Raw genomic sequence first — 18735 nt, forward strand, 5'->3', positions numbered from 1 at the left:
TTATGGATGAATTATGTGGCAGAGCATTGGGAACAGCTTTTTTTTAAAAAAAAATTATATACACGCATGGCACATTTGCAAAATATTAAACCTTTGCAAAATATTAAACCAAGTAAAAGGGGAGGGGGCAGGGGAAGAAACAGAGAAAAGATTTAAGCAACCAAAGTTACAGCTTAGAAGATTTTGGTACTTTTCTAACATACTAGATGTAAAGTATATTTGTTATCCGATCATTAAAAACAGAAAACCAATTTATAAAGACTGTCCTTAAGAGATCAGACTTTACATTATCCTGGGGACACAAGATTTTAGTGTCACTGTTGACAATGATTTTCCAGAAATGAGATGTGTCAGTGCCCTACAACCAGTTTCCACATTTAAAACAAATATCAGGGTTTGGGTTTTGTTTTCAAGATACAGATTTCCCAAAAAGGGAAAAAAGTGCATTCCAGCTGATGCTGTGAACTCCTGCAAGTGTCCGCAGGATGCCCAGCAGTGCACAATGCCTCCAAAGGGGAACAAAAACAGCCACTTTAGCAGGCAAGCAGGTTAATTTAGTTTTGCCTGTTAAGCAGAGTTAGCCTAGAAGGACAGCCACGTGATACCACAGTTATAACACTACTTCCACTTCAGGAGAATGTATACTTCTGGCCTCACCCCTCTGAAAAGCACATCTGGCTCCAACTACGAGGGTGGACTGTATACCAAGTTAGATTTATTTTTGTAATTACTCTCTTTTTCCCCCAGAGCCAGGAGTTTCAGACTTCTGGAAACATTCTACCTCTGCTGCCACGTAAGAGTTTCCAGAACTTCTGTATTCCCCTGAATACTTTTACCATTAATAGTGACACCAATTCCCACCTGAATTACAGATCACTCTTGAAAGATGAATTAATTAAATTGATTCAAAGTGTCATTATTATGCTTATATTTAAGATTATGAAAAGCTCTTTCCTTAGAAGAGTTCTGCAGCCAGGCTGATGAGTTTTACAGCAAAATCAATTTAACCGAATGTCAAGAGAACATTAACATGGAAATGGTAAGTTGAAAAATGGAGCACTTGAGGCAATTCTCAGGAAGGGCATTTGCAGGCTAATATACAGCTGCCCAGCCAACTCCCGAAGAAATGATTACAGAAAGGAATATCAACTTGGACTATGTGCTGGACTGCAAAGGATTCCAATATTATCCTATTAGTGAAAAGGAGAGAAGGGTTTTTACCTAACATTTTAACCTGTTGTGGTATTTTTCCTTAACAGTATCAAAGAGCAAGTTACTCTAATCATATTAGTTTTTTAAAAACAGAGACATGTATGACAGCAAAAACAAAAACCCTATGTGAAACCTAACTTCTCTTGGTCTTCTTCAAGTCCTGAATGGTTGGGTAGAACCCTTTGTGCGCACACTGCTTAGATCTGGAATATCAGATTAATTCTGGAAGCAGAGGGAGTACTCAAGACATTTTCAAATGAGTAAAAGCTAAGCTTTCTATTCGAGCAGACAGAGATGCCACATAGCCTGTTCTGGAGCTCCCTCTTCTGGTTAGAGGCTGGCTAGCACAGCTGCAGCAACTAGGATAGGATGCCCCGGTCCACAAAAGCTATTTTGCATTTCCTCTACAAAAGAGGAATTCCTGCAAGCAGGATGGATATGAGAGCAAGGCTATTCACTGCCAGTTTATGAGAACACAATTTTTTACGGAGACCTTGCGAAGGCAGAGTGGATAAGTGAATATTTGGGAACTAAGGTTTAAAACAAAACTTTTGCTCTCAACATTTTACAAAATGCTGGTAGACCTGTTTCCTTTGGGTTCAAGGAAGTGAATGGACAATTAGTCATAGAGATCTGGAGATCTACCCGAGAAGAAGGAGTATGATCATAGGCTTTTATTTATTTATTTAAATTATTTTTGATTTCTGCTCTTTAAATGATGAGAAGTCACATTATTCAGTCTCCCAATGGGGAAAAAAGCCCGTATGCTTTATATTTGTGACCAGCTGGCAATCTCACTTATGTTATAGCCTCAGATGTCCCAGGCCCCACCTATTTTGTGTGATCTTTTAAAACTGCAGTAACTTAATACGTGCACAGTCTTCCATTGCTTTTCTTGTCAGACTTCTATTCTCTTTCTTCAGAGCCAGGGGGAACACTGAAATGCAAGTCAGATTTGATTACTCCTTTCCCTGTCTTGCCATGAGCCTGGCTTGGAAGCCCCAGTTACCCATCATGGCTAATTGCTGGTATTTGCTACAGCGTGAAATTTCAAAAGATCCCAGTCTACTGAGCTCGCCGCCAAGCTGCAAGAAAATGACCATGTTCTCCCTCTTCTGTTTGAAAAAAAATGACCGTCTTCTATAAGAAAAGTTGGTACATTTAAAGAGCTTCCCTTGGAAGGAATCCAGACTCCTGGAAAGTCTTATCAGTTGGCTTCCTTAACAACTGATTTTCATGATATTCATAGCAAGTTGTTCTACACTCTCAAACACATGGCTGCTATACCCAGTGCTGTAGGGTATGGAGTCAGTCCTGCTGATTCAACATCTTAAGAAAAGAAAGAAAGCTCTCACCTCAGCCTTTGCAGTGATTGTTTCCATAGCAACTCAGTGACCCAAGATTTGAACTCAGGTCACCAAGGCAGATCTTGGAAATGCTGCCAGGAGGTGGTGCAAGGGTGGGGGGAACAAAAATCAAACCAAACTACTTTTCTGTATTCTAGTCTTCACCATGAATGACAGTAACTCGCACCATGTGTTGAAGTGTTAATGGGAAGACAGCCACGGACTCTGTAGAGGTTCTCTCCCTAGCAGAGAAATGAATTTTCAGTTTTTCCAATATTGTCAAGACACCAATTTGCAGAAATGAGTTTTCCATGGAGCTTTCCCAGAAAGATCAGGAAATGGTGGGAGTTGGCAGGGGGAGGAATGGAGAGAAGGTGAAGAAGAAGAGAGTTTTTTGCACTTACTTCATATAATTTTCTATAGATGCACAGTCATTCCCTTGTCCCCCACATCAACCAAAGTGACTCGGTTTCAAATCAATCTACAATGACAGCAAGTAGTACACTGCTGCCCACAGAGTTAAACTATGCATATGACTTTAAATTCCAAACTCTGCAACAACAGCCTTTTTTACAGAAGGCTGTGACCTTTAGGACATAAGGGATTTGTTGGGTTCTTTTTATAGGGCAAATAGCATGAAGCAGCAGTGAGAAAGAGCTAAGCACCTATGCAAGTAGCAATCTCCATGTGCACTACTGAACATCAGGTGTACATGACATTTTATATACATGCCCCTCAATCTAAGGCAGCAGCTCTAGAACAGACTCCTTTTTGGTTGCTTAATGACAGATAGGTCATCTTAAAAGGCACCACAGGGTTTAGAACCATTCCTACCAAGGTGCTCTGCCTCCTCCAGCACCAGAAAAAATGTTAGTTTGTAGGGGTCTACATAAAATGCACACAATCTATCCTGTGCATCTTACACATGCTCTCTCTTACTGGGTACCAATGCTTCACTCCAATCATAGGCATTACCCACACTCTTTACTTTGGAAACATGTTAACATTATGCCCAAGTTTGTGACTAGAACTTTACATTCAGTATAAAGGGATGCTTTAAGCATTGACACATTTATTTAAAACTTGTTTAAGGGTTCAGCCTCCATTTTGCATGCCTATTGTAAGCTCATTCAGATTTCTTTCATGCAATTATATTACAGGTAAAACTTCCCAGTTTGAAGTTGTTTTCAGAACCCATAGTGTTCACTTTGCCTTCAAGACTGCTCTTCTCCTGTTTATTATGAATGACACTTGATGAAGACAAAAAAGATACAGCTGCTGCAGAGCCAAACCAAATCTGCAACCTCTCTCAATGAGGCATTTTAGATGGGAAAAAAAAAAATAAAAATAAAAAAATCACAGAGCTCTGCTACTGCAAAGCAAAGACCATACCAGGAAGGAGAACTGCCCACAGATCTTCTGAGGCACAACTAATGAAAGCAAATCAATAGCCTGGTAAAGCAGAAGCTGCTAAAAGCCAAAGCTCTCAAACAGCAGGTACTCCACAAACAAAGCAAAATAAAGACAGGTTGGTTGAGTAACCTCTCAGCATGAATCAGACTTGCACATTGGTTAAAATGAAGTATTATAGATTGAACAGCAGCAGTCAATATTTATCAAGCCAGTTGGAACAGCCATGTCAGAATGGGAGGAATGATGTACTGTAGTTCTGGGCTACATTTGTGCCTGCTGTGGTTAAGCAGTCACATTGTATCACCATCATTGCCCCAGATAGCTAAGATTTTACAAATGCTTATGAGTCCATCACATAATGCTTGTAAGTTAGCTATAAGCTCCAGTACCAGCTCACCACATAAACTAAGCACTAATTAAAAACTTTTCTACTAACAGATCCCTATTAGGATGATGTGCAATAGACAGGAAAGGTCAATTAACCACAATCTGACCAGGAAACTGAAAGACAAGTACTGCTGCAACTAAGTAGGTAATCAAACCACTGGGTCACTATTAATTTCAAAGTAAACAGTTTCCCACGTTAGTAATGTTAACACACACCCCACACCAAATATTAATAATGATGTACACATTTTTATAAGAGAGGACTAGTAAATCAGGGAATATTAGAGTGCTAGAAAAGGTGACTATTACAAATAAATCTCACCCCTACTTACCCCTGGGGCCACCTAGAAACTGATCCTCTGGTAGCAAATGTCACCTGTCTTTAGGCAGCTGCTTAGCACAAATACAGCAACTGTCTTTCATGTCTAGCTGTAGCTCACCTCTCAACCTACAAACCAAATGAGACTCTGATACCTTGATTCCCCATTACATTTGCTATGGTCAGCAGGTATCACAGAGAGGCGTTTCTCAATAATGGAGTGGACTTTCGCAGATCAGGATGAAACCAGTTCCAAGTCTGACAAAAGCTGCAAAACCTGAACAGAATTTCCTCAAAACAGAACAGCTGCTTACAGGCGCTGAAACCACCCACCTGCAAATGTGTTTTAGCAGAATGCACTTTACCTAGCTCTGCATTGTTTGTATAGATCAGGTGCTTCAGCAGGGCTTTTTGGTGCTTTTCTCTAAAGCCGAGTCAATCAGCTATTATATAAAGTAGAGCTGCATCGATACATTAGTCTGATACCGGTTCCGCACCAATAAAAAGAAAATTGACTATATCGGAAATTGGCCTGATGCAGCTGATAGTTTGGTGAATAAATGCCCATGCATGCGTGCAGCCAGCCACAGCACAGCACGCAGGCAGCAAGAAGCACAACCTGGCAGCTTGGAGAGTTGCATCCTGCTGGTAAGTCTGGTGTGGTGGAAGGGGAGGGGTGAGGGAAGGGTTGTGGGGGGGCAGATCAACGCTCCCCATGGTGAGGGAGGGAGTGGGGCTGAGGTAGGTCCTGCCCAGCCAGGGCAAGACAGGAAGGGGTGGGGGCGGCTCCTGCCACTGTTCCTACCACTTGTCCAGGAGGGCATGAGGGGGAAAGGGAGGGAGGGGAGGGGGGCTGTGCGAGGCAAGGCAGGCTGCAGCTGTGGGCTGGCTGCCACGCTGCACTCAGAGCAGGTGGTGGTGGTGCTAGGTGGGGGGCTAGGATGAAGTTTGGGGGGGCTGCAGCCCCCCCCATAGCCTCCTTTCCAGCATCACCACCACCTGCCCCGAATGCTGCCCAGCCCCTGGCCCTAGCTGCAGCCCGCCCTGCCCCACCCTGCACAGAGGTGGGAGCCACCTCCCCTCCTGGTGCCCCCCGGATGAGCCACGGCTCTGTCCCATGCCCACCCTAGCAGCACCTACCCCAGCCTTATTCCCCTCCCTCACCATGGGGGAACTGATCTACCCCCCATACCCCCTCCCTCCCCTTTCGCCACACCAGACTTACCAGCTGGACTCAATTGCATCAGAAATCAGATCAGTATCAGTCGATGTGCCTCCTTAAAAATCAGCTAGTGGTATCACTCCCAAAATGCCTATCAGTTCACCCCTTATATAAAGTACCAACAAACCCCCACTAAAGTGCATGATCTACATAGGTGTTAGGTGAGCTGGCTCCAACTAACGTGATGCCTCTTCTGGGTATGTGATGGATTTGGTGCACAAGTACACCGAGTTTAAAAGTGCCACTTTTTTTTCCCCCAATGTCTGTAAGCACTGCATGTGTTAAAGCAGCAAGTCATCATTAGCTGCCACACAGAGCCAAAAAAGGCAAAGGGAGAACTGCCTCTTCCTGCATCCCACCCAAATTCAGCCTGTCCTCTCTACCCTCCTCTTCAGATCCACAGCCACAACCTCCTCTCCAGCCTTGACAAATACAAGCTTGCCTTAGTAACAGTCACTAAAAAAGCTGCAAAGGGGTTTTCTAGCTCTAGGCTTCTACCAGATTGTTTGTACCCCTGTTTGCACATCTCCACTGGCTCTACCAACTGAAACAAACTAGTCATTACATTTAAAATCCAACACCCCAATGACCTACTTACTACAGCCCTCCCATCACACACGTACACCCTCCCCCCGCCCCCCATCAAGATGCAAAATCCCACCCTCTCCTCTGTCACCAATATCGTGTTGATTAAATTAAAAAGCACTCTTGTGCTTTCTCCCATGTCATCCCTAGTGTTTTCCGCTCTGAAAAGCTACCACATCACCCTTTTCAAAACACTACCTTAATAACAAGCTACCTTCTACTATGATGCCTACAAAAATGAATACAATGGCTAGGCACCTGGTATAGAAACCAACTTTGTTTTCAGTCCTATCTTGTTCTCGCTGTCTGTTGTATTTACTTGCTTTTTCCTTTTATGTCAACTCTTAAGGGCAAGGCTCATCTTTTCCTTATGCTAGTATGACTGGGCTCCAGTCACAACCGTGGCCCAAACGTACTGCCACAATACAAGGAACCAAAAACAGTCCCACTTCTTAGAAGTAAATTATCGTTTTAATTAAATGCTTATAACCACTGAGTGGAACCAACGTATGTGCCTCTGATCCAGCCCAGCAGCAGGAACATGAAATCTCCTTCATTTGAACCAATAAGTATAGAAATACCATAACAGAAGAAACTAGCAACTGGATTTGATATTAGTTGAGGATTAATTAACAGCTTATAATAATTTTTAAAAAATTGTCAAGGGAAATTACATCTAGGCTAACTGTACATGCAATGAAAAGTATAAAAATACATATATTACCATAAACTACCATCCTCAAAAATCAAACACATTGCTGAACCTATTAATTATGCATCTTGAGCTAACATTTATTCCAAATCTTACCTTCCCCTCCTGCCTCCTGCTGAAAACCTTTTAGCATAATACTTTTTGATCATGTGTTCATAAATTTCCTCCCTAGCTCTGCATCTCCTGCGGGGGCCTGTGTGTGAAATGAATGACGATAAAAAGAGTTCTTACTTTTCATGGTCCCTTCCTCTTCCTCCTCTTCTGTATTTATTACCATCGTGCCCAGCTGGGACTCCAGAGTGCCATCATGTTCTATCATGGTATTGGCTCCATCACTCATGGTGCTGGCAGCTCTTATTGTACCAGTCTCATCTCCACTTGCCCGCACCATTGTACCTGAATCAGTTTCATCTTCTTCCTATGGCAGGGTATATAAAATGCAGTTTTCAGGACAATCTTATACAAAGGCTGACTACATTCAAAGAGAATTGGAACTAACTTCTAAAAGCTCTTCAATAAGAAAGAGGATCTTACAAAATTACTATAAAAACAGTAAAAAGTAAAGAATTACTTGGTGCCTTTCCTTCCCCCCTCATCCACAAATGGGCAAGGAAAAACAATCTTCTCTGTTCCTGTTCCTCCAGCATTACCTAGTGTTAGAAATAATTGGATGACAAGTCTTGGAGATTAAAGTTTTCTACCGAACCATAAATAAGCAGCAATAACAGCAATAAGAAGTACAAGCTCCCCAGCTAGAACCTAATTTGGTGGCCCATCACTAAAAGCAGTTAGATTAAAAGAGCTATTCAGTCTTTAAATATTTCTATTAAAGACCGTCAGGTATGATACAAAGCCCCATCTCCAGTGAGCATTGATTAAATTGCAGCGGTTTGTTTACAGTATAAACAAACTAAAGAAGAAAGGGATAATCCTGGTTTTCAGAAGCTGATTCTTAAAAAAAAAAAAAAAAAAAAAAAAAAAAAGCAAAAAAAACTCACAGAAAAATATAATTAAATGTTCAAGTACTGAATTTGCAAGGTTTTTTAAAAAAGGAACTAGACTTAATATTCATTTTTCAGAAACAAATTGTTTTTCTGGCCTTTTATATTTTTGGGAGAAGTCTGCAAAGCCTGCCTGTTCCTGCCATAAGAGAGTAGAATTTAAACCCTTGAGTCTTGCCAACAGTAATGCAAACTTTTAGAATCAAAATGAACATTAATATGGGAAAATAAATTTCCCCAAAAGTGCACAAGGAAAGCTAAATATCTGAGCCAGAATGTAGACAAGACAGCCCTTTGAAAATATTTAATAAAATCCTGCCCATATAAACACTGACCGTAGAACGGTTAGGAATTTCAAAGTTATGACAATTTCTTGGAAATACTTCTTCAATCCCTGAATAAGAAATCATTTACTGCTTCTAAGCACAGTAAATGCTAGCTGAAAATCTGGTAAAATTAGTTACCAGGCAAATCACCTTAATATTGAACATTAAAAAAGATGACCACCTGTTACCAATGGATAGATCCAGTTCCTCTGTCTTCACATGACTATGATTTGAGTTACTATCATGAGGCTAATGTGCATACATCTCCCCAAGTTATATCATCACGTCTCAACATCTCATAGCTGTTACAACGAAGAAGTAGACACTGCCCTGCCCTGCCCTGATCCACATGTCAGTGGCCTCTGTCTTACTAATGGTGTCCACAGATAGCATTCTTACCTGACAAAGAGGGGAAAAAAAGGAAAACTGCAAAAATTAGAGGGGGAGGGAAATTAAATTTTATTGCTGGTGAAGAGTGAATTCCCCGCTCCCTATGCATCTGTGGCTCCGTGTCAAGCATCAGCCAAGTAGCCTGCCCACACAGATCCCAACCCCAGCTTCAGGTGCTGGATAGACAGGACAGGGTGCCCAGGCAGTGGGGTCAGGTCTGGCAGAAGCGGTAGCTGGAAGAAGCTGCCACTGGGGTCACTGGGAAATGAAGCCCTAGCCCCGCTGCACACCCAGGGGTGATGGGACTCGCCACACATGCCATGGACTGGACTGCTCCCCACGTCTGGGCCAGGTGGGGCAGAAGAAACTGTTGCAGACGAGACAAAATCCCTCAGCAGGCTGAACCTAGCCTGCAGGCTTTATTTTGCCCACCCGTGTTCTATTTTGCCATGTTTCCTTGTGAATCCCCCACCTGTAGCACAGTGAAACACCACAGGAAAAGAAGAAAGTGTCATGGAAAACCTTACTAACTCTCTACCCTCCAGCAAATCTAACATGGAGGAGCGAGAGAAGTTGCACTGGCATCAAAGAGCACCATGACATCAGTGCACTGTTCACTTAGGTGCAGAGCAACAGACCCTGGTGCTTCAGCTAATATAATTTCATAGATTTCATAGACATTAGGGCTGGAAGGGACCTCGGAAGATCATCGAGTCCAGCCCCCCACCCAAAGGGCAGGAAGTCAGCTGGTGTCATACGAGCCCAGCAAGATAAGCATCCAATTTACTCTTGAAGGTGTTCAAAGTAGGTGCTTGAACCACCTCCGACGGCAGGCTGTTCCAGACCCTGGGGGCTCGGACAGTAAAGAAATTCTCCCTTATGTCCAGCCTGAAACAGTCTTGCAGTAGTTTATAACCATTCGACCCCATCATCCCTTGTGGCGCTTTGCTGAACAAATGTTCCCCCAGGTATTGGTGGTCACCCCTTATGGGATAAACTTATAGGTGGCCATCAGATCACTCCTGAGCCTGCGCTTTTGCAGGCTAAGAGCCCCATGGCGCTCAGCCTGTCGTCGTAAGGTCTGTTTTCCTGACCTCTGACCACGTATGTTGCTCTCCTCTGCTCTCTCAAGCTTCTCCGCATCCTTTTTGAATTGTGGAGCCCAAAACTGGATGCAGTACTCCAGCTGTGGCCTCACCAAGGCTGAATACAAGAGGAGAATGATGTCCCAGGATTTGCTTGAGAAGCAGCTATGGATGCAACCCAGTGTTTTGGTCACTTTACTAGCCACAGCACTGCACTGCAGGCTCATGTTCATCTTGTGGTCAATGATGACCCCCCAAGTCCCTTTCTTCCATAGCGCTAGCCAGTGTAGCACTACCAAGCCTATAAGCATGCTGCAGGTTTCTCCTTCCAAGGTAGAGAACCTTGCATTTTTCGGTGTTAAACACCATCAGGTTCTCGTCCGCCCATTTGCTGAGCCTGTCCAGGTCAGCCTGGATTGGCCTCCTGCCTTCTGGTGTGGATGCTCTGCCCCAAAGTTTGGTGTCATCGGCAAACCTGGCCAGTCCGCTTCTGACTCCAATGTCCACATCATTAATAAAGATGTTGAATAATATGGGTCCAAGGACAGAGCCTTGGGGGACCCCACTGGTCACAGGGCACCATGATGATTGATTTCCAATTACCACCCTCTGGGTCCAACCACAGAGCCAATTTCCCAACCAGCGGAGCATGGTGGACCCAGGGCCACAATTGGCCAGTTTCGCCAAGAGGTGATCATGGGATACCAGATCGAAGGCTTTTCAGAAGTCAAGATATATGACATTAATATCTTCTCCCTTGTCCAGGTGATAGGTCACCTGGTCATAAAAGGAAATGAGATTGGTCAAGCAAGACCTACCCACAACAAACCCATGCTGGCTATCCCTCAGGATGCTGGTTTGGCCAGTCCATTAAGGATGGCCTCTCTAAACTTTTCTAAGACCTTCCCCAGGATAGAGGTCAGGCTGATGGGTCTATAGTTTGCAGGATGCACTTTCCTCCCTTTCTTGAAGATAGGCAACACATTGGCCTTCTTCCAGTCCTCAGGCACTACACCAGAGCGCCAGGAGTTCTCAAAGATCCTTGCTAGGGGCTGGGCTATGATGCTCGCCAGCTCCTTGAGTACCCTGGGGTGTAGATTGTCAGGGACAGCTGACTTGAAGGTATCCAACCTGGCGACATAATGAGTAAAATTACTTCTCAATCACCATTCAGCCACAACTGAAGAATAAGGTGGGAAGTGGCATCCAGGAGCAAGATGGGCAGATGGGGCCGGGGAGACTCTGGGATCTTGGACCGGTGACAGCATGGGGCCTAGACCCAGGGTACAGCCATGATCCACTGCCCACATGCTCCTGTGACAGGCACGGGTCCTGTGGGCAATAGCGTGCAGGAAGAAGATTGCAGCGCTGGCCCAGATCTGGCCCCGCGCTGTCATCACCCCAAGATCCTGGACCTGGCCCTGGACATAGCTCTCTGCCAGCAGCATCATCCTGCCTGCATGGGTCCTGGCCATCCTCCATTGAGACCCCAGGATCATGGGGTGGTGACAGCGTGGGGCCAGGACAGAGCCTCAGTACTGCAGGCAGGGACATTCAGGGAGCAGATTGCAACTCTGTCCCAGCCCCCCACTATTACTGCCACACAGGGCTGAGCCAGGGCATATGGCCAGGTGGACAATACGGGGCCAGGGGTGGGCAGGGAGCTACATCCAGAGTGGGGTCTGGGACATTGGGGTGGTGACAGCATGGAGCTGGGGCTCAGTAGAGAGCTGCAATTTGCTCCCCACACACCCCTGCCCGTGGAACCTGTTGCAAGGGTATGCAGGCAGTGGAGTGCAGCTCTGCCCCTGGTCCAAGCCCCAAACTGTCACCACCACAAAATCCCAGGGTCTCCCTGGCCCCACTTGCCCATCTCGCTCACAGATGCTGCTCTTTGCCCACTTGCAGCTGCATCTCAGGCACCCGGCCAAGGACTCTGCTCATGCAGGTTCCGACGCCGGCAGTGGGTGCAGGGCAGATGGGCCAGGGCCAACAGCTGTGGCAGCCAGGAGCTGCTGCTGCTGAGCTGCTGGGATATGGAGTCCAGCTGCTGTGCTGTATGCCCACCTGGGGAACCTGCGCCTGTTGCAGGGGCATGTGGGTAGTGGATCACAGCTCTGCTCCAGGCCCCCACCCCATACTGTCACTGCCCTGGGACCCTGCCCTGTGATTACCTCTTCACCCACCTATCCTGCTCCCCACTGGCCCGCAGCCCCATCACACATATTGAGTTTTGATGAGCTGCTGTGCAGGGAGGTGGGGTTCTGATCCATGACAGCTAAGCAAAACTCCCTGTATGGCCTGAGGACACAAATAATTGTCCCTCCCTGCTACAGATCAATACTTGGGAACAAAACATGCTATTGGCTCTGAAAAGGACTTTTTGGAGCAAAAGTCGTTCAGTGCCCATCTGATTCAGTCAAGTTTGAACAGTCAGAGTGTGCTCAAAGATAGCTCAGCATACTTTCTGCACCACACATGCTCCAACTGCAAACAAAGAACAAATGCATAGCACTACACTGCATACTGCAAGAAGCCTAAGCATACATCCCCTCCCCTGACATCTGTGTTTATTTCTATTGTACAGCATGAAGTTTCTATATCAGAATTTCTAAAGAGTTGAAATAGGAAGACAGCTTATTTTATACAGCCACCACTGCTTTATGCTAAGAATGTAGTCCAAGAAGACTGGAGTCTACAGTCTGAAGTTCTTACTAGGAAGGAAAAGGTTGATCGTGCTGGGAAACATTTATTTGCGAAATAAATTAAGTTATTAATCTCCTGAGAGGGTCACCAAGAAGCATGCACCTGCTCCAACTCTGCACACAGCCAACTCAGAAATAAGGTAACAGATCCACCTTCAGGGCCACCCCTACTACTCTAAAGCTCTCTCCGGCATGCTTGAAAGTGACCCCCAAAGGGTGCGCTTCACTGCTTCAATATCAGGGTTTGGTACATGCACAGAAAGTAGGAAACATGCTTTATCGAGCAGCATAGAAATAGCCTTTTGAATCTTTTGCATATGCATCTATATCTTTAAAGTAGTTTACTTGACTGATAATTTTCTAGTGGTAGCTGGTGTTATGACAATATGTTGGGCTGATTCTTACAAAAGCTCATTATCCTACCAGAATATACAGGAAGTAGGAGCAGGATTGTAGAGAGGGTTTAAGACTGAACTGAGCCATTTTAAGGTAAAAATCCCACAACACCCACACCTGGTGACAACAACCAAGCTAATAATTATGTTGTATTAAGTTTAAGTTAAAAACACCAGAACCTAGAGAGAGAGAGAGATTTGACACAACACAGTGTATAGACAGAGTTAGACCAGTTGGGTACAGATGTTATGGGAAAGTAGGGGGACTTTCCCCATTGTTTAAGTGATTGCATTTGTTAAACACTCACTGAATTCTCTTCATCATCTTGATCCAGTTCCCGCTGTTGTGCTTCTTGGCGTTTCAACTTAACATCCATTGCTTCATTTATTAAATCCCGCAAAATTGACACCCCTTTGGCACTTTTAACAAATGGATGCTAAAAAAAAAGGGATGTACATGATATGTTTTAAGCAGTAAATTTGAACCGTGATAACAGCAGTAAAAAACCCCAAACACTATTGTTAACCAGAGCTATCCCCATTCCTGCTGCACACATGTTAATGCTTGTGCAAACAGCTTTGCAAAAGCACAAGTTTAATGCATCTTTTTAGCAATGGAGAAAGAGAATCCCTGACTAACTTCTGCTACAAAAAGACAAATTCTGCAATACCCTGCATTCAGACTCTTCTCCTGAACTGCTTTGAACATAACTCACTTCTACACATGACCCCTCTGGCTATCTAAAATCGTAACCTGGGACTACAGCATGGCTACACTTCCCAACAGGTTGCAAAACTGCCTAAATTGCTGCCTTCTTTTCACATTCTAAGGGCCAGCCAATAAACCATAATGAAGTCTTCTCAGAAAGGTTACATCAATGGAGACATTAGTGTCATGAAAAGACAGGGGTACTGTTTTGTCTGTAGTGGGAGAGGCTGTAGCCCAAGATGGTACACTGAAAAAAATATCCTCTTGATCCAAACATATATCCCTTTTCTCTTTGATAATATCTAACGAGTGCTTTAAAGATTAGCCAGCTTTGCTTTCATCTCTAAGCAGGAGCCTCTGTCACATGAAAAACAAAGGTAAACTGGAATAGCCAGAAAATGGAGAGGAGCTGTTTGTGACAAGGTAGCAGCAGAGAAATGGCTCTGTTTTAAAGCATAAGGTCAGTTAAAGGTGCACTATATAATGTCATGCAGTTAAGCAACAGGATCTCTCCTTGGAAATCTTGCGAATCAGACAAAAAGCCTGAAGGCACAAAGATGCAATATTTAAATTTTATACGTATACATAAAGGAACAGGAAGCAGAAGTAGATCCAGTTTGTAGGGAAGACTTCGAAGGTTGAAACTGAGTGTGAGGTTTTTAGTCACGACATTACAACAAACAGAAAACAAAAAGGGAAATTATTATTGCAAAATGCACCCAATCACTATGCCTACACTACAAGTCATTCAACTCTCTAGGTTTCATGCCCCTGTAGGCTCATCCCAGGCACCCAAGACCAGACCTGAAGAAGCTGCGTGGCAGTGGCTCTTTGCTCAGGACTCTTCACAAGACACTGTTTTACAAAGTCGGTGAAATTGTCTGACCAGTGTTCTGGCTTCCGGAATGTTGGAGGAGGATTTGTAGGAATCATGAAAATTGCCTGATAACAATAAAAACTGCTTAATTTCTAGACAGTCAAGATCACACACAGAACAACCATGCACATTGCCTGAAGTAAACACATTTACAAAAGTGTTCATGTCCCAACTCTGAGATAACTATAGCAGTTCAAAGTTGCCTGTCACTTCAATTGTTTATGCCAACTATATATATTCCCCTAGGAAACAGATCAAAGTAATGAGAAATTCATTCACTAGAGCCGTTTTCAGTGGGAGTTTTTACCTATGGCAGAGATACTACTTGAAAAATAGGACTGCATGTTGACAATTGGGGCATGGGGGTTGATCCAAAGAACACATGTATGTTCTAAGCAAACTATATAATTCTACATTTATCTGACGATTTTCCTTCTCATGAGAAATATTCTCTCATTTTACTTGATGTTAACTTCCTCCTATGTTAAAAGATAGTTGGCATCTCGTTCGAGTGCTATTCAACTAATTGTGAATTGAAACCTATGCATTTCCTGCAATATTTGAGTCCTTGGTCCTCACCCTCATTGGATGAATATCTGCATATGGTGGCTTTCCTTCAGCCATTTCTATTGCCGTGATCCCCAGCGACCAGATGTCTGCTACACAGTTATACCCAATTTCCTGGATCACTTCAGGAGCCATCCAAAATGGAGTTCCTATAACTGTATTCCGTTTTGCCATGGTATCCTAAAATAAAAACAGGGGAAAGAAAATTCCATGCAATGTTAAAGCTTTTTGTTCTTTTTCTAAGTACCACACTTCCTTAATGATCATACACCAAAGTAAGACTCAGAAAGACTAGAATATGGGATATTGCACCTCTGAACTGTAATGCACCAGCAGAATATGTAATGGACCCAGAAGAATGGGGCAGGTGCTACTGCGAATAAATTTAGGTACAGTAGTTCTGGAGACAGAAAAAAAAATAGGGTACCAGACCTGTGCCTGCTTTAGAGCCCATTACTAGATCAAGGGCAATACATGTAGCTCTGCCATGAAGAGACAACTGAACGCAATTTCTTTTAAAAAAAAAAAAATCAAACACACACACAAAAAAAGCCTACAAACATTTAATGTTAGTAGCTGTAGCTTGAAAGAAATTGAACACACGCAATGACATTTTTACTTACCGTAAGTTGTCCTGCTACCCCAAAATCTGCAAGTTTAGCATGTCCTTCTGTATTTAGTAATATATTCCCAGCTTTGATATCTCGGTGTATTTTCCTCATAAAATGCAGATATTCTAGTCCTTTGAGGGTTGACTGTACTATTGTAGCAATTTCCTCTTCTGTCAACTACAGAAGACAAAAGTTATAGCCAACCATGATTCACCGAGACTATAAAGCATCTGATGTGAAAGACTGACATTTCCTTGCCATATCAACTAACAGAAAATTATAGTTTCAGTTAGAAATATACAGAAGGTATGGTTTTACAGTTTCACACAGTGTTGTATGCCTTTTCACAAGCAGATATTTATGCTGTTACAAAATAACTAGAGGCTCATTCTGTTTTTGGAAGCATTGTAGTTCATCTAATCTGAATAGCTACTAAATCCATAAGTACATTAACTAATTAGCTAACTTGATCTAGCTAGCTATGTGGTGACAGCCAGCCTCAATTTCAGAAATGCCAGGCACTTGCTACTCACACAGCAACCAATGGAAGCTCTGGTTGCTGAGCAACTATGAAAAGAAAAGAATCCAGCCAGTGAATGATGCACAGACCACTAGCCACCTTCTCACTATCATTTGTAACATTTAAGTTGCATACTTATAAGTGATTTTCATAAAATGTTAAGATTCTTAAAATACCAAGAGTTAAAGAGAAAGAACATACCGTTTTATTTCGTAACCGAATAATGTCAGATACAGATCCAGCTCCACAGTACTCCATGACTATCCACAGGTCCGTGTTCTTAAAATAGCTGCCGTAGTATTTGACTACATGGGGACTACAAAAAAAATAAGGGGGTGGGGAGCAAGATGAAAAGAGAGAGCATCATGTTATTGACTAAAGTAACTCTATATGTGGCAGCACAATACAAAGCACAACCAACGCCCGCCTCCCTCCTCCACACACACCCCTCCACCCTGCAAAATCTCCTGAAAATTCAGGGTCAAATTCAGAATCCCAAATTTAAATACTGAGCATATTGCAAAGTGAGGAGTTCACAGGAAGTGCTCATATCCTCCATTAAAAGGAAACTCCCCTTGAACACAAACACCCTTCTTAGTTCTGCAATTCAGTTCTGGATCTTAATGCTTTTTAGAAACTTAATAGAGTTAGGTCATTTTATCTCATCTACCGTCATTGTCTGGTTACCTAGCAAATAACCCAATATCGGAACAAAACAGCTGTCCTTTGGAAAAAGGCTAAAGGCTGACTAGACAGAAATATAGAGGTAAAGAAAGGAACAAAATTGGTTTTAATCTGCAAATGACTAAGTAATTAAGGCAGAATTAAATGCTGATCAAGGAGATTTCTTGAATGTCTGTGCAGAGCATAAGAGTTGCATGATTTTCTATCCGTGGTATTCACAAGTGTGGAGTAGACAGACAAATGAAAGGTTTGATTCCAATCAGTCTGGACATTTTGCTTTCAAGAAGGAGAAATGTTCACAGACCATTGTAAGTTATTTGGGGGAAAAAATTGTGAGCATTTTATTATTTGGGCGATAAGTTTGCACAAAGAGTGAACAGCAGTGCAATGCTATTTGAAATCCTATTTTTTAAGTACAATAAATGGTATTTAATTTAAGCTTGCAGTCTAAGAAAACAGCAATTAATTTGCCTAGATGTGGAATACCAGCATATTAAAAAATGAGTAGAGTTTACATTTTTCATTCAGGGGAAACACTTTGGTGTAAGGACTACTGTGCAGGGGATCTCTCTGTAATCTTTTCTAATCAAACAATTTTCCCATAAGTAATGACTGAAATTATTAATACAAAACCTGCAGACCCTGATTTCCAAACTTCTAACAATTGTGCAAAAGTAACACTGAATGTGCACTGACCTACAGGCATATGTCAGTGTAAGGGTGGCCAGACTGCTGCACATGTGCCACAAGTGTTATACAGACCCTCTGTCACAGACTAGGGAGGAAACAGTGAACACAGCAACAGATACTGCAGGGGGCACAGAGCACGGGAAAGAAAGCAGAGAGATGAAGCAGGCAAGGAACACAGCACAGAGCCGAAAGTGGTGCAGCAGACTGGAGTGGTACTCGAGGAGGGCACGAGGCTCAGTTTGTGGCACGCCCGTCAAAAAGAATGGCCCCCACTGAGTTAGTGCACGAAAATCTATGTATGCTGAGGATTTACAAGTAAAAATTCTGTCATCTTTGCAGACAATAGTGTATTTGCATCTCTGTGCATTATGTTCTGTCACTGGACCTCCACCAGAGCTCCACTCTAAATAAATCAATCAAGGCCAAAAATCTCTGTTGCCTTTTAGTTTCTGTAAATGATACCGTTATAGGAAAGATGTTTCTAAATTAGACTGAGAAGAGGACAGCAGAAGACTTTTGCAAAGAAGAACCCAGTTTACCTCACACTTACTTTGTCAGTTTTTCCTGGTCCACCTCGGACAGTATAATTGCTGGTCTAACCTCTAAAAAAGTGTTTAAGATAGCATAGCAACTCTTAGATCCAATTCGTAAATAGCAGGTTACATACAGTAGTCTTCTTTCATCAATGCATATGGGTTTCACTGCATGCACTTACCTGTCACATTGCTGCATTATGGATATTTCCTTTATAATCTCCTGTAGGTCCGATTCAACAGGGACTTGCTTAATTGCAACAACTTGACCTGTCTCTTTATGAATAGCTTTGAATACACTGCCATAGGATCTGTAATAGACAATTTGAAATACTGAACACAAACACTGCCAGAGGTTAGAAACTGGCACGCTGTTTTAGTGAAAAGATCATTGCAAAAGGGAGAGCCAGCCCAATCTAAGCATACTATCAGACTCAAAGTTGCCT

The 18735-nt window shown here is 43.1% G+C and overlaps 1 protein-coding gene across 2 annotated transcripts in view; it reads right to left on the reverse strand.

Annotated features, from left to right (window-relative positions):
* Positions 1–18735, reverse strand: part of STK4 (serine/threonine kinase 4) — an 83252-nt gene that overhangs the window by 56471 nt on the left and 8046 nt on the right. For both annotated transcript variants that reach the window (XM_090064892.1, XM_090064893.1), the window contains exons 3-9: positions 18472–18600; positions 16584–16698; positions 15875–16039; positions 15264–15431; positions 14612–14749; positions 13407–13535; positions 7428–7614 (exon numbers count right to left, since the gene is read on the reverse strand). In XM_090064892.1, coding sequence (XP_089921018.1) covers positions 7428–7614; positions 13407–13535; positions 14612–14749; positions 15264–15431; positions 15875–16039; positions 16584–16698; positions 18472–18600 — 1031 coding nt within the window. The remainder of the gene's footprint in view (positions 1–7427; positions 7615–13406; positions 13536–14611; positions 14750–15263; positions 15432–15874; positions 16040–16583; positions 16699–18471; positions 18601–18735) is intronic.

This window comes from Crocodylus siamensis, chromosome 10 (assembly GCF_052110815.1).
Source record: "Crocodylus siamensis isolate JL-2025a chromosome 10, ASM5211081v1, whole genome shotgun sequence".
NCBI classification, from domain to species: domain Eukaryota; kingdom Metazoa; phylum Chordata; order Crocodylia; family Crocodylidae; genus Crocodylus; species Crocodylus siamensis.